The 13257-nt window shown below is 37.7% G+C and overlaps 1 protein-coding gene across 6 annotated transcripts in view; it reads left to right on the forward strand.

Moving 5' to 3' along the window:
• The window catches only part of WDFY3 (WD repeat and FYVE domain containing 3), a 272662-nt gene that overhangs the window by 112639 nt on the left and 146766 nt on the right, over nucleotides 1-13257 (forward strand). For all 6 annotated transcript variants that reach the window (XM_079786784.1, XM_079786785.1, XM_079786783.1 and 3 more), the window contains 3 exons: nucleotides 3318-3427; nucleotides 6945-7106; nucleotides 12432-12624. In XM_079786784.1, coding sequence (XP_079642910.1) covers nucleotides 3318-3427; nucleotides 6945-7106; nucleotides 12432-12624 — 465 coding nt within the window. The remainder of the gene's footprint in view (nucleotides 1-3317; nucleotides 3428-6944; nucleotides 7107-12431; nucleotides 12625-13257) is intronic.

Below are 13257 nucleotides of genomic sequence, written 5' to 3' on the forward strand. Positions count from 1 at the left end.
TCCATTATTTATCTTTTCTTATTTTGAAGAATACCTTAGTGTTCATTGTCAACCCAAACAGAAGAGAGCATACACTCCTATAAATCCGATTGATCAAATAGAATTTTTTCAAGCCAAGAGTACATTTTTGATGTTTTTTGTTTGATTGTTTTTAATTTTTTAATTTATTTTAGAGGGAGAGGGATAGAAACATCAAAGAGAAACAACAACTGGGTGCCTCCTGCATGTCCTCTGCTGGGGATTGAGCCCAAACCCTGGCATGTACTCAGACCAGGAATTGAACAGGTGACCTCTTGGTTCATGGTTCCATGTTCAATGACTTAGCCACACCGGCTGGCCCATATTTGGTGTTTTGGTTCTCAAAATAAGCATTAGCATTCATTGTTTATAGTTGACAAGTTATTGAATAGCAGTAAAAATACGTATTTGTCCAGTTTTCTCTTAACATTAATAGTGTTAAATAATATGGGTGGAATTTAGATTCACTCAGAATGGTCATATCTATGGATTTCTAGCTTCTGTACCAGAAAAATAACTTTGTCTCTTAAATTGAGTTCTTCAGAATCTCTTTTTACCCACTCCTTGAGAAGTGTAAGTGGTACTGACCAGTTCATTTACTAATGAATGTTTTTTATGAGATAGAATTTCATTACATTCTATAACTATGAAATAATTACTTGAAGATTTCAGGTACTTTTTAAAGAGATGTTAAGTTACAAAATTGAAAATACACAATTTAAAACCAAAGTTGCCTAATTGTGAAGAAGCCTAGGAAATGAAAGCATAGCATGTCAACTTTTAATTGAGAATTTTAGCTAACTGGGAAGGAGTTGTCTTCCTTACATGAGCATTTAATTCCTATCAAGGAACGAGGACTCCTCATGTAATATAGCAAATGGCTGGGTCCATTGTAAGCTTTCAGGAAAAATTTGCAGGTCACCTTTTACCAATGATCTCAAACCATGATTGTTAATGAAGGTTTTTCGGTGGTACTGTTTTGTTTTCTCCCTCTCTAATGAACCTTCACAATTTAATAAGCCTTAAACATTGCTTTCTCTCTATTACTCCCCTTTTCAAAACTTGCAGGAATTTCTGTTACTCCTAGTAAGTCCACACCTCTTAATTTTCATCAGCAGTAGAGCTCAGTGTGTCCTTCTTTAATCAACCTGGGTTGGTTTATTCACTCACTTAACAAATAATTATTGAGCCCCTATTTTGTGCAGTCACGTGCTTAACACTGAGGACCCGCAGTGAACAAGGTAGGCAAGGAGATTGCTCACCTTTTGTCTATTCTTTAGAACGGGGTGAGAGGCTGTAAATCAGTGAACATATGAATATAATAACTTTAACACTTTTGAGATATTAAATAATAATAACCCAGTCATCTGTTGGCTTCCCTCTTTTCCAGTATTTTTTTTTTAATCACTATCTTTTTTGTCTCTCACAGTCTGGACTTGAATGTAAGTTCTGTCACTGACTAGCTATGTGACTTTAGGCAAGTTACTTAACCTCTCCATTTCTTAATTTCTGTTATAAGGGGTATTATAATAGAAAGTAGCTCATATAGTTCTTGTAACAATTAAATGAGTTAAATCTATAAGTAGTTAATGTTCATCTTGTTTATCCATATGAAAATTGATGAACTCTCTGCTGATGAAATTAAATATATGGTTAAGGATTTATCCATTTCCTCTTATCTCTAAAAAAATTAATCAACTAAATTAACTTTCAAAGATTATTGCAACATCACAGTTCTGTGAATGATTCTCCCAGTTTCTCTGTTCCTACTGTCAGCTGCTGAAGTCATCACATGTGTATTATGAAGGCAACCTCCTAATTTGTTCCCCCCACCGGTCTCTGCCTTCCCAGTTTGTCATATACATTACTACTAAAGTTAATAGTTTTAGGGTAATCCTTTTGGCACCTCCTTTGTTCGAGAAACTGCATTTGCTCCCTCTTGCCCAAAGAGTCAAATACAACCCAGAGCTGTAAATAGGCATCAGTTTCCTATCACTACTGTTGACTTTCTTCTAATCTAATTCTCAAAATATACTCTTCTAGAATGTTAACCCAGTATTATTACAGTTCTTTGTCTTGATCAGTACATGTTATGCTCTTTCCTCTAGCTACACTTTTATTTCTGCTCCTAATTGCTCCGTTTCATTCCCACTGGCCCCCACTTCCTAGACAAACCTATGCAGGCTTCCCTGTTATCCAAAAGCAGAACTTGCCTATGAAACCTTTTGTAAGATGAAATGGCATAATTTGAAGAAATACTTACCTTTAATTTATATGGAAAAATATTGGTCATTCCCAAATTCCAAAAATAACCTTTCAGTTCATACCAAATCACACATAAAACCTAAAATAACACCAACATACAGTTAAAGCAGGAATGATAATGATAAATATACACCATGCTTTGTATACCCATCAGTCCCCTCAAGCAGCAGAATTTCAATTTTATTCATTACTGGATGCTCCCTAAAAGAGACCACTTTACTACTAGCACAACCAAGATTCTAGCTTCCAAGATTCTTTCTGCGTGTTAAATAGTATGAATATTGGCTGCATGAAGTTCAACACACTTACAATGTACTTTCCTCCTCATGATCGAAATGCTTAATTGTGTCCAGTTTTACGCTAAACATAACATCCTTACGAGCTCTCTTAGGCTTTTCCGATACCATAGACACATCTTGCTGATGGATGCCCAAAATAAATGGAGATAAAGTACAGATGCTCACATAGATCAGAGCTGTGGGTTGGATGCTGGGCTGTCGTTCCCGGGGAAGGAGCTAGCAGGGTCCCTCTCCCTGCGCCTGGTGCACTGCCTCCAGAACAGCTCCCTGCACAACAAGTGCTGACTTTTCACTTTTCAGCTTTTTTTGTAAAAGTAAAAATCATTTTCTGATTTCTTGTAGTTAGCAAAAACAGGGACTGATGCAGGTCTTTCGTAAAAGTGAAGCAGCCCAGTGTGAACTTTGAAAAGTAGAGGATGTCTATACTTATTTTCCAGGCAGGCTTAGTTCACACTTTACCTCTCCCACGGCGGCTCATTTTGACTAGTTTGTGACATACCTTCCCCTAAAATATGTAGGTTGACTTTTACATTTCCAAAGGATATGATGATATACTATGTGTGCCATGAAAACATTGCTCCTTAACGTGTTTACATAGAGCATGTAATAGTGCTGATACAAAGTGCGTGCTTAGTAAATGATCATTTATTTGCAGATTTTAAGGAAGCACCTCTTTATATGTGATTCCCCTTCTCCCCTTCACCTAATAGCTTGCCTTTTCCTTTGCTTTTATAGAGGCTGCAAGTCGGGCCATCGTCCAGTTCCTAGAAATCAATCAGAGTGAAGAAGCCAGTAGAGGCTGGATGCTTCTGACAACAATTAACTTGTTAGCATCCTCTGGTCAGGTGAGTTCTTTGTTTTCATGTTTGATACCTCAACCTCTTTTTTTTAAATCCTCTCGGGATTTTGTAAAATTAAACTTATTGTCATATCTGAATAAGCTTTTATGATGATCATGATATCCTTCTAATTCTTTTTATACATTATTTCATGCTTCTGACAACATCCAGATGAGGAGGTTGAAGTTTTATGCATTTTACACATGAGGAAATGCCTAATTTGGAATAGTGGTTTTCATCTTTGTCATGTCAACACACATAGAGCATCATACGGTTTCCACACCACACTGGGTAGGGAGGACCACCTGTAGCTGGAGGTGACTAGCCCGGGAGCTCTGACTTCATCAGCCCAGCCCAGGAATTCTTTTACCCACATTAGGGAAACTCTGGCTTAGATGAATCATCTAAGGTTCAGCTAAGGGCACTTAGCTAATAAATAAGTGACCTGGAAAATACTTTTAAATTTTTCTAATTTTTAAGGAAAATATGAAAATACTACCATTTCTGAAAATATATATATTTTCTTATCACTTGATTTATTCTGGAGATTAGTGTTTCCCCTCTAAGTCAACTGTATCAACATCTGTCATGATATATGTTGTCTCTGCTCATTTGTACCTGATTTTAGGCCTGTGATACTTTGGGAACGAAGTAAATTTATTCAACTTTCTATAGTCCAGAGTCAGTACCTATCAAAGTCAGTACCAACTCTGAGAATGGCTATTATCTACATTACATTGGGCTTTTAAACACCTCACATTACTTAATAACACAAATGATGCTAGTTCTTAGTTACCATACCCTGAAACTAGTAAGTAGCACTTGGACATTTTCCCCCTTGGAATGGATTGTTTCCTCCTTTTGCTTGTTGGGGTGTGTGTGTGTGTGTGTGTGTGTGTGTGTGTGTGTGTGTGTGTGTTTCTCTTTTTCAATCAGAAAAAGGATCAGACTAACTTGTCCTGGTTTACCTGGTACTTCTAAGTTTTAGCATAGAAGCCTCGCATCCCAAGAAACCCCTCAGTGGAGAAGTTTATTCCCCCTAAGTAACTTTCAGATAGCCCTAAAGTGGACCCTTGCTTCAATGTATCTGAGACCACACCAGATGACTATCAAAATACCAATTTTATTGGCTGTTGATGGTAGTTATAAATGCCTCTACATTACTATACTGAAACTTGATTTGGTTTAGAATAAAACGTAAAATAATGATTTTATTTGCCACATTTCTGTTTTATTCATATTTTCTATTGATGCTGTATTTTTGTTTCTCAGTTGTGACAGAAACTATGTCCTACCTAATACCTAACACATAGAAAACAATTCGGTGTGATTAACTGAAACATGCAGAAATTGATATATTGTCTTAAAAGTATGAGAAAAGAATCAGGAGAGAAATCTGATCACTTTTTAAAAATTATAGAAGTTGCCAATTACCAGTTTGGATACCAACTTGTACTTTCAATCTGTCAGTTATAATATAAAATGAAAAATACCTTTTTGCTTAACAGAAAGAGAAAGCTACCAATAGTCCAGTTGGGAAAAGAGACATTTTAAAAACATTTGTGTTGTGTTTTAGACTTTTTTGTTTGTGTGCCATTTTCTGTTGGCAGCAGTGAAATGCAGAGATGACTAAAACATGATTCTGAATCAATATGTAGGTGACAAATGAAGTGGATGAAGCTAATGCTATAAAATGCAGTAGTGGATGTATGCAGTGCTATGAAAATAGAATTATGAGCCTTATACATTTTATAAGTGAGGATAGGAGGAAAGATGAGAAGTTAATGACAGTTTCAGACACAAAAAGGTATTTAAACTGAACGTTAGATGTATGGAGATATGAGCCATCTGAAGTATAAGTTCAGGTAGGAAAGCAGGGAGGTTTTGAATATTAGAGGTAGGAAATGGTACTGGGTCTGTAAATATGGCCGGATCTTGCAATGAATATTCTTTAGGCTCCCTCTCTCCTCCCCATCATCTTGCTGCTGCATTAATTAGTTCAGTCCCATCTTATAGGGTTTTCTGTATCTGTTTCCTAATAATTTGTCTGGCCTTCCTGCTCTGTAATCTTACTTATGATCTACATTTCCACCCACTTAATCTCTGAAATCTGGTTCTATTACTTCATTATTTGTAACACTTCATTGAGTCTTCAGTGCCAACAAAATAAAAATCAAACTGGAATGGGAGACTGTGCATAAGTCATTTGGCATATACTAATACAGTGTGGACCACTTAACCTGAGGCAGGGTATGTAAGTGATGAGCCACAATTCCTTCACTTGTAAGGTAGGGATCATGCAGTAATAGAATCTACCTCATCGGGATAATGTGAGAAGTAGGTGAGATAATAATTTAAAGTGCTCAGCCTTTTGCCTGTTGTATAATAAACACTTATTAAACACAGTATAATAAACACTTATTAAAAATTAGACATTATTATTGTGGCTTTTGAGGAATCAGCAGTTTTGGATTCAGGTTCCTGAAACATATTGTACTGTGTGACCTAACCTTCTTTGTATCTTCCAAGTGATCTTTCCCCTCAGATTTTAATTCCTACACTTTTTATTCCATTCCTGGCAGTGTTGATGCTTCCCTTTTATATTAGCCAGTATGTCCTCCCACTGTGACACTTAGGAGATAAATCAGTTACTGATGAGCCTGCTTCTGCTTTTAGACTAGGATCTTCTGAAGGTCAGGGGCACATGCCCAACTCCCAGCACAGTGCCTGACATACCCTAGGCATTCAGTAAATGAAAACTGCACCATGGAAAATTTTTGGTAATTATTATAGCATACTTCTTTAAAATGCTGAAATGTTTACCATGAGAAAGTCTGGAATTTCTTTCCATAGAAATCCTTGAAAAGAATACAGAGATTGTATTTTGTGTGATGGCTATATTCTTCAAATGTTCTTCCAGCCCCCAAAATCTACAATAACAATAACATTACAGTGATAGTAAAGCAACTACTAATATATAATTTAGTTCTTAACCTTTTGCACTCGGATGTCGAGTGTGACTCGACACGGTTAGCATTAGAATAAAGGAATCGAGAAAAAAGCAAGCGAGTGCAAAGGGTTATTAATATGTCTATGCATTTGTTACCTTACATAATCCTATTAATCCTAAAAAGTATGTACCATTATACCCATTTTATAGGAGAGAAAAGTGAGGTCCAGCAAAATTAGTTTGCCAGACTCATAGTTAATTTCCTTTTTCTAAATACCAGAGCTTATATTATTTGAAACATACTACCTCTTAATAAAGAGCAAACTTACTTGATACTTTAATAATAACAAATAAACACATCTCAAGAGATAAGTATTTGTCAGCACACATTCATTTTTAATTTTTCAGCTATTTAGAAACTTATTTTTATATATAGTTTTCTGCTTGAACATTTGGAGTTAATGATTTAGCTTCTAGCTTAAAATTTGTAACCTTACTTAGCTGTACCAGTTGCAATGATGTCTGTCTTTTTGCTTATTTACCTATTGATTTATTGATTGATTTGTTTTCCAGAAAACTGTGGACTGCATGACAACGATGTCAGTGCCTTCCACCCTGGTTAAATGTTTATATCTGTTTTTTGACCTTCCACATGTGCCTGAGGCAGTTGGAGGTGCACAGAACGAGCTACCTCTAGCAGAACGTCGTGGACTACTCCAGAAAGTTTTTGTACAGGTATGGACAGGGCTGTTTGCCTGGCTGTTTAAAGTGAGACAGGTGCATTCCTTCAATTAATGTGTTGCCTACTCCATTTTCTGTAGTATTTCGTGTTGTTTATTATTTTATCTCATGTAACTGTCACATTGGTTGGATCTGTACACTTCTTTTGAGAAATATGTGAGGCATTAACAAGTTTGTTCTTGGACAGAGTCAACTATTAAGGTTACCTTTGATCTAGCAATAACATCTGTGAAATGAACCACGCAAGGAAAACTTTTGTTGGTAATCATTAAATTTGGTACAATATTTCTTATAATGTCAAGAGATCTTTTTGTTGTTGCTGTCTATGTACAGGAAGTCCCTGTATACCTAACTATAAATATTTAAATTATAAAAGATGTTTATTTTAGTGGCTGCTGCTATCTCCTCTGCTCCTTGCCTGCAAATTCCTTCTTTCCCACCATGGCCACCATTCCTTTAATAGCATTAGTGGTTAAGAAAGGTTTAAGTAGACCTTTGCTACCTAGCCTGGAAATATTGGCATCATTTTGATAGCCTTTCTTGGGAGAAAATTTTCAAAGCAAGCAAACTACAAACATTTAAAGTACAATGTGCCCAGGGGACCTAATATAGTATTAAAAAACATTTTGACACAAAAACACAAATACTGTATAATTCCACTTATATGAATCTAAAGTGAGTCAAAATCAGAAAATAAAACGATGATTGACAGGGGTTGTGGGGTGAGAAAAAAGATTGTTTTCAATTGGTATTGAGTTTCAGTTTTGCAAGATAATAGTGTTCTAGAGATGTTTGTGTAACAGTATACTTAGAGTAAACACCACTGTACTCTATACTTTAAAATGATTAAGTTGGTAAATTGTATGTTACGTGTTTTCACCTCAATAAAAAACCCCACTCCTGCTTGTATCCAGTTCTCTGAAATTATATCACCTAAGATATATCTTTTTCACCTCTAAAATGAAGATAATGATACCTACCTAAAGGGTTTTTGTGAAAATTAAATGAAATAATACACAAACCTACAGTTCTCCCTTAGGACATAGTAGATATGAAATGAAAGTACCTGTGATTGCGCTGTTGTCACCACCACGAAGTAGGGTAGTGCATCTGCAGTAGGTAAGGTAGAGTAAGTCCAGATGACAGTTTCACCCCATATAACTGGGGTGTTTACTGCAGGAATGACTGTACTCTGTAGAGCTGCTAGCCATGAAAGGATGGGAGTGGGAGGGTAAGGCAGTTTTAAAAAGGAAAAGACAGGATAATAAAATACTAATTCAGCAAATATTTATTGGACACTTGATTTATATTAGATACTTTTGTGCTAGTGGTGAACTTAAATAACCCTTACCTCATAATTTGCAAGATAACCCATGACTTCAGAATTTTTGTTTTCCCCCCAAATGGCAGTGAGAGCAAATGGCAGAATAGGATTAGAACTCATTTTTAGGGAAAATGGAAGAGAGATGGAAAGATAGAGAAGAAACATGATGTGAGAGAAACACATTGATTGGTTGCCTCCTGCATGAGCCCCAACCAGGGCCCCAGGCTTGGGGAGGAGCCTGCAACCAAGATACATGCCCTTGACCACAAGGGAATCAAATCCAGGACCCTTTGATCCACAGGCCAACACTCTTCTCTGCTGAGCCAAACCAGCTAGGGCAGAACTGTGTGTGTGTGTGTGTATTGTCTAAAGTTTTACATATGTCTCCCTTTTCCCTGATTGACCCCCGCCCCCAGAATTGTATATTTTTAATCCCATCTAATAAAAGAGTAATATGCAAATTAACCATCACTCCACTATGCCCACCAGCCACTCAGAGCGAGTATGCAAATTAACCCCAACCAAGATGGCTGCAGCCACAGAGAGCAGGAGGGAGGCTTGGGTTTCCCTGGCAATGGAGGAAGCCAAGCTTTCCACACACACTGGTGGGCCCAGGCCTCCACTCAAGGGTACAAAGTTTCAATTATAGAGGGTAAATAAATTCCAACAGAAATGGCAGCACTGAGCTGGAAGAGCAGGAGCTAGGGTTGCCCCGGGCGATGGAGGAAGCCAAGCTTCTGCAGCCCTGGCCAGCTCAGGCCTTCACTCCAGGCTACAAAGTTTCAATTATAGAAGATACATAAATTCCAACAGAAATGGCTGCCGCCATGGAGCGAGCAGGAGGCTTGGCTCTGCTCCAGGCTACAAAGTTTCAATTGTAGAAGATAAATAAATTCCAGATACCAGGGCCTCCGCTTGGGTCGTGGGGGGGCATGGCTGGCCTGCTAACCACCACAGGTCCCTTGCCCAGGCCGCCCCAAGCCCCAAGGGAATCCTGACCCTGATCCGGGACACCCTTCAGGGCAAACCAGATGGCCCCCACCCATGCACCAGGCCTCTATCCTATCTAATAAAAGAGTAATATGCAGATTGACCATCACTCCAACACACAAGATGGCTGCCCCCATGTGGTCAAAGATCCTGCCCCATGTGGACACAAGATGGCCAGCAGGGGAGGGCAGTTGGGAGGGACCAGGCCTGCAAGGGAGGACAGTTGTGGGTGATCAGGCAAGCAGGGGAGGGCAGTTGGGAGGCACCAGACCCTCAAGGGAGGGCAGTTGAGAGGGACCAGGCATGCAAGGAAGGGCAGCTGGGGGCGATCAACCCTGCAGGGGAGGGCAGTTAGGGGTGACCAGGCTGGCAGAGGAGAAAAGTTGGGGGCAAACAGGCTGGCAGGGGAGCAGTTAGACATTAGACATTAGTCAGCCTGGCATGGGAGTGGTTAGGGGGTGATCAGGCTGGCAGGCAGAAGCGGTTAGGGGCAATCAGGAAGGCAGGCAAGCGAGCAGTTGGGAGCCAGCAGTCCTGGATTGTGAGAGGGATGTCCGACTGCCCGTTTAAGCCCGATCCGGGATCAGACATCCCCTGATGGGTCCCAGATTGGAGAGGGTGCAGGCTGGACTGAGGGACAACCCCCCCACCACCCCGTGCACGAATTTCGTACACCGGGCCTCTAGTAGAAAATAAGTATAGCAAAAATTTCTAAAACTTAAAATTTTTTCTACACCTGAAAACAATGGGTGCTTTCAACTAAATGTAAGATTCATTTTGGCATATTGGAATCATTGAATGTGAAGGACTGAATTGACTCAAGAGAGCATTTAAATGAAACTCTCCATTTACAGAAAGATGGTATCCCAGCTGTGATTCTCAGCAGGATGGGACAGTGGTTAGACCAGGCTCTCCCACCTCCTCTCTCTCCCCCACCCCTTGCTTCTTCAGTGCACCAGGTCACTTCCCTTTCTTAGTTTCTCATCCCAGGCTGGACATTGTTTTCATCATTTTGTCTAGAAGATCTAACTAGTGTTTTCAGAACACATAGTGTTTTTGATAGATTAAATTCCTGTGTTTATATTATGTGACAGATGGTTTCCTGGGCCCTTAGCAGTTGGTATTGCTCCATGTAGGCATTTGGTTTTTGTGGGGTTTTTTTTGATGGATTTGTTTTGTTTTGTTTTTTCATTTGCATTGATGGAGCCAATTATTGCTCTGCCACATGTGGCTGGACTTTGTGACAGAGTCCCCACAAATAGAAATGGAAGTGTAGGGCCGAGAGGGAGGAGACATAGGCCTTCAGTTTTCTTGTTTGTCAAAAGAAAGGATTGTATTAGATATTTGTAAGAATACCTTTGCCTTTAAAGATTAAGAACCTATTATCTTAAGAGTCAATAACTTCAAGAAATTAAATCCATTTTATTTTTGAGAATACAGAATTGATCTAGAAATAAGTATTTTATTTTTGGGTTTGCTCTTATGTGGCAAATTAGAGAAATAATGTTCATCCCTCTCAGACAGGGTAATGTGAGAACCCAAGAAAAGTAAAATCAACAATACACTCTTCTGAGCATATGTCTTTGCTGCAATTAACTACCTTTTTTTTCCCATGTGGCTTTATGTTGCATTTGATACATATAGGAAAATATGTACATATTACACATATTAATGGGCATTAAGTATTCAACAATATCTCCAGGCATTATTTTGTGTGTAGGGTGCCTATATTACTGATTTTATATTTTGTTTTTGTCTGAATTCCTAATCCTTTTTTATCTTCTTGATATTTGGCATCTATGATTTAGACAGCTCTTGTATTTAATTAGATTTTTGCATTGAAGAAAATAAGAAAATCAAGACCTACCTTTCTCAGACAAACCATGACATTTCAAATACTTCTTTGCAAACTTTCAATTACAGTTTACTTTCATACTATTTTGTTTTAGTTTCAGGGATACAGAATAGTGGTTAGACAGTCATATACTTTACAGAGTGTCCCCTACCCCCAATATTTTCAGTACCCACCTGGCACCATATATAGTTATCACAGTATTAGTGATTATATTCCCTAGGCTGTACCAAATACTTTTTTCTATGTAGCAGTTTCTCCACAGATAATGAAATACTCAGATTTCACGAAGCACTTTCAATAGAATGAAATTATTTCATAAATTATACTTATTTTATTAACATTATATATTTTTAAAAATAGTTAGATGAGAAAATGTACCACAGAGAAGGAAAGTTAACTGTTCCTGCCACTGAATTTAGATTAGAAGAACAAAATTCTTTGAGGGTGGAAACCATAGCTAAATTCCCCAAGTAGCAGGCTTTTAATGCTGTGAACACCAGAGTACTATGTATTTTGCAATTCATAATTAAAAAAATACTCATCCAGAGTTTAAGAAGTTTTTTGAATCTTCCTTGAAAGCTAGGCTTAAGAAGATTTTTGGCTACTAGACATAATTAAAAGTTACTTATGAATTAAGATGATTTTATTATTCTAATATCCCCTTCTACCTGTATACAAGAAATTAGAACAATTTGAAAATACTTTTACTTTGTTTTACTGTTTTTACTTTGTCATATCTCTAAAACTGTTCTTTTTAGAGAAGAAAATTGCATTTCACCTATGACAAACTAAGAATTCAAGAACTAAACTAGAAAACTGAAACATTGACTTTGAATGTTACTGTTGGTTTATGCCGCTTAGGGCAAGGTATACAAAAATACATGATGAAAAGAAAATAGTAAACATAGAACATTTTTAATAAGTTGGTAAAAGTAGGGCTGGGTAACGGTCTTACTGTAACACCCTTCTAAATTATAGTTGTTTTTTTGTTAATGCTGTCTAAGTTAGAGCACTCATCATTGTGGCTTTAATGGTATTGCTCAGACTAACCCTGAACTTTCAGAGTTTTTAATGGTCAGACCTAGTCCTTGTCTGGGTCCTCCCTTCCCCAACCATTCATTTATATACACATTTGTTTTGTTTTGTCTAGATCTTAGTGAAACTCTGCAGTTTTGTTTCCCCGGCGGAGGAGCTGGCTCAGAAAGATGATCTCCAGCTTTTATTCAGTGCAATAACCTCTTGGTGCCCGCCTTATAACCTGCCTTGGAGGAAGAGTGCTGGAGAAGTCCTTATGACCATATCCCGTCACGGTCTTAGTGTCAATGTAGTGAAGTATATCCATGGTGAATATCTCTTTATTCATTCTAGGTGCTCTACATTTCTTTCACTTTTCTCTTCCTCATATGATGACAGATTTATTTTAATATCTCAATTTTCCAAAGATTCTTCTTTAAATTAAAAACTTTATTTGCCAGCCCCTGGCCAGGTAGCTCAGTTGATTGGAGCATCCTCTGGATATGCCATGGTTGTAGGTTTGATCCCCAGTCAGGGCACATTCAGGAATCAGCCAATGAATGCATAAATAAGTGGAATGAACAGGTCTATGTTTCTCGCTCTGTCTCTCCCTCTCTCTCTCTCTTCCTCTCTCTCCCTCTATCTCTCCCTCTCTCTTTTTCTCTCTCTAAATCAATCAATCAATAATTAAAAGTGAAATTTGCCAAGAGAAAAAATATTTATTTTTCTATTTGTGAAGCATTTCAAATGTAAGAAATTTTCGTTCAAATGATGGATATGTACAAGAGTTAAGATAATTTTATTTTTGTGTAAATATCCAATTATAATATAAATTCTGTGTTATAACCTATCCCCCCTTTTACTGAAGAAATAAAAAGTTTTTTTGAGATGCTACAGTTAAAAGTCTTAAGATATTTCATAGACTTATTAACAGATATTAATCTGTTTTATGTGGCATAAAT

The sequence above is a fragment of the Cnephaeus nilssonii genome (assembly GCF_951640355.1).
Source record: "Cnephaeus nilssonii genome assembly, chromosome: 1".
In the NCBI taxonomy this organism is placed as follows: domain Eukaryota; kingdom Metazoa; phylum Chordata; class Mammalia; order Chiroptera; family Vespertilionidae; genus Cnephaeus; species Cnephaeus nilssonii.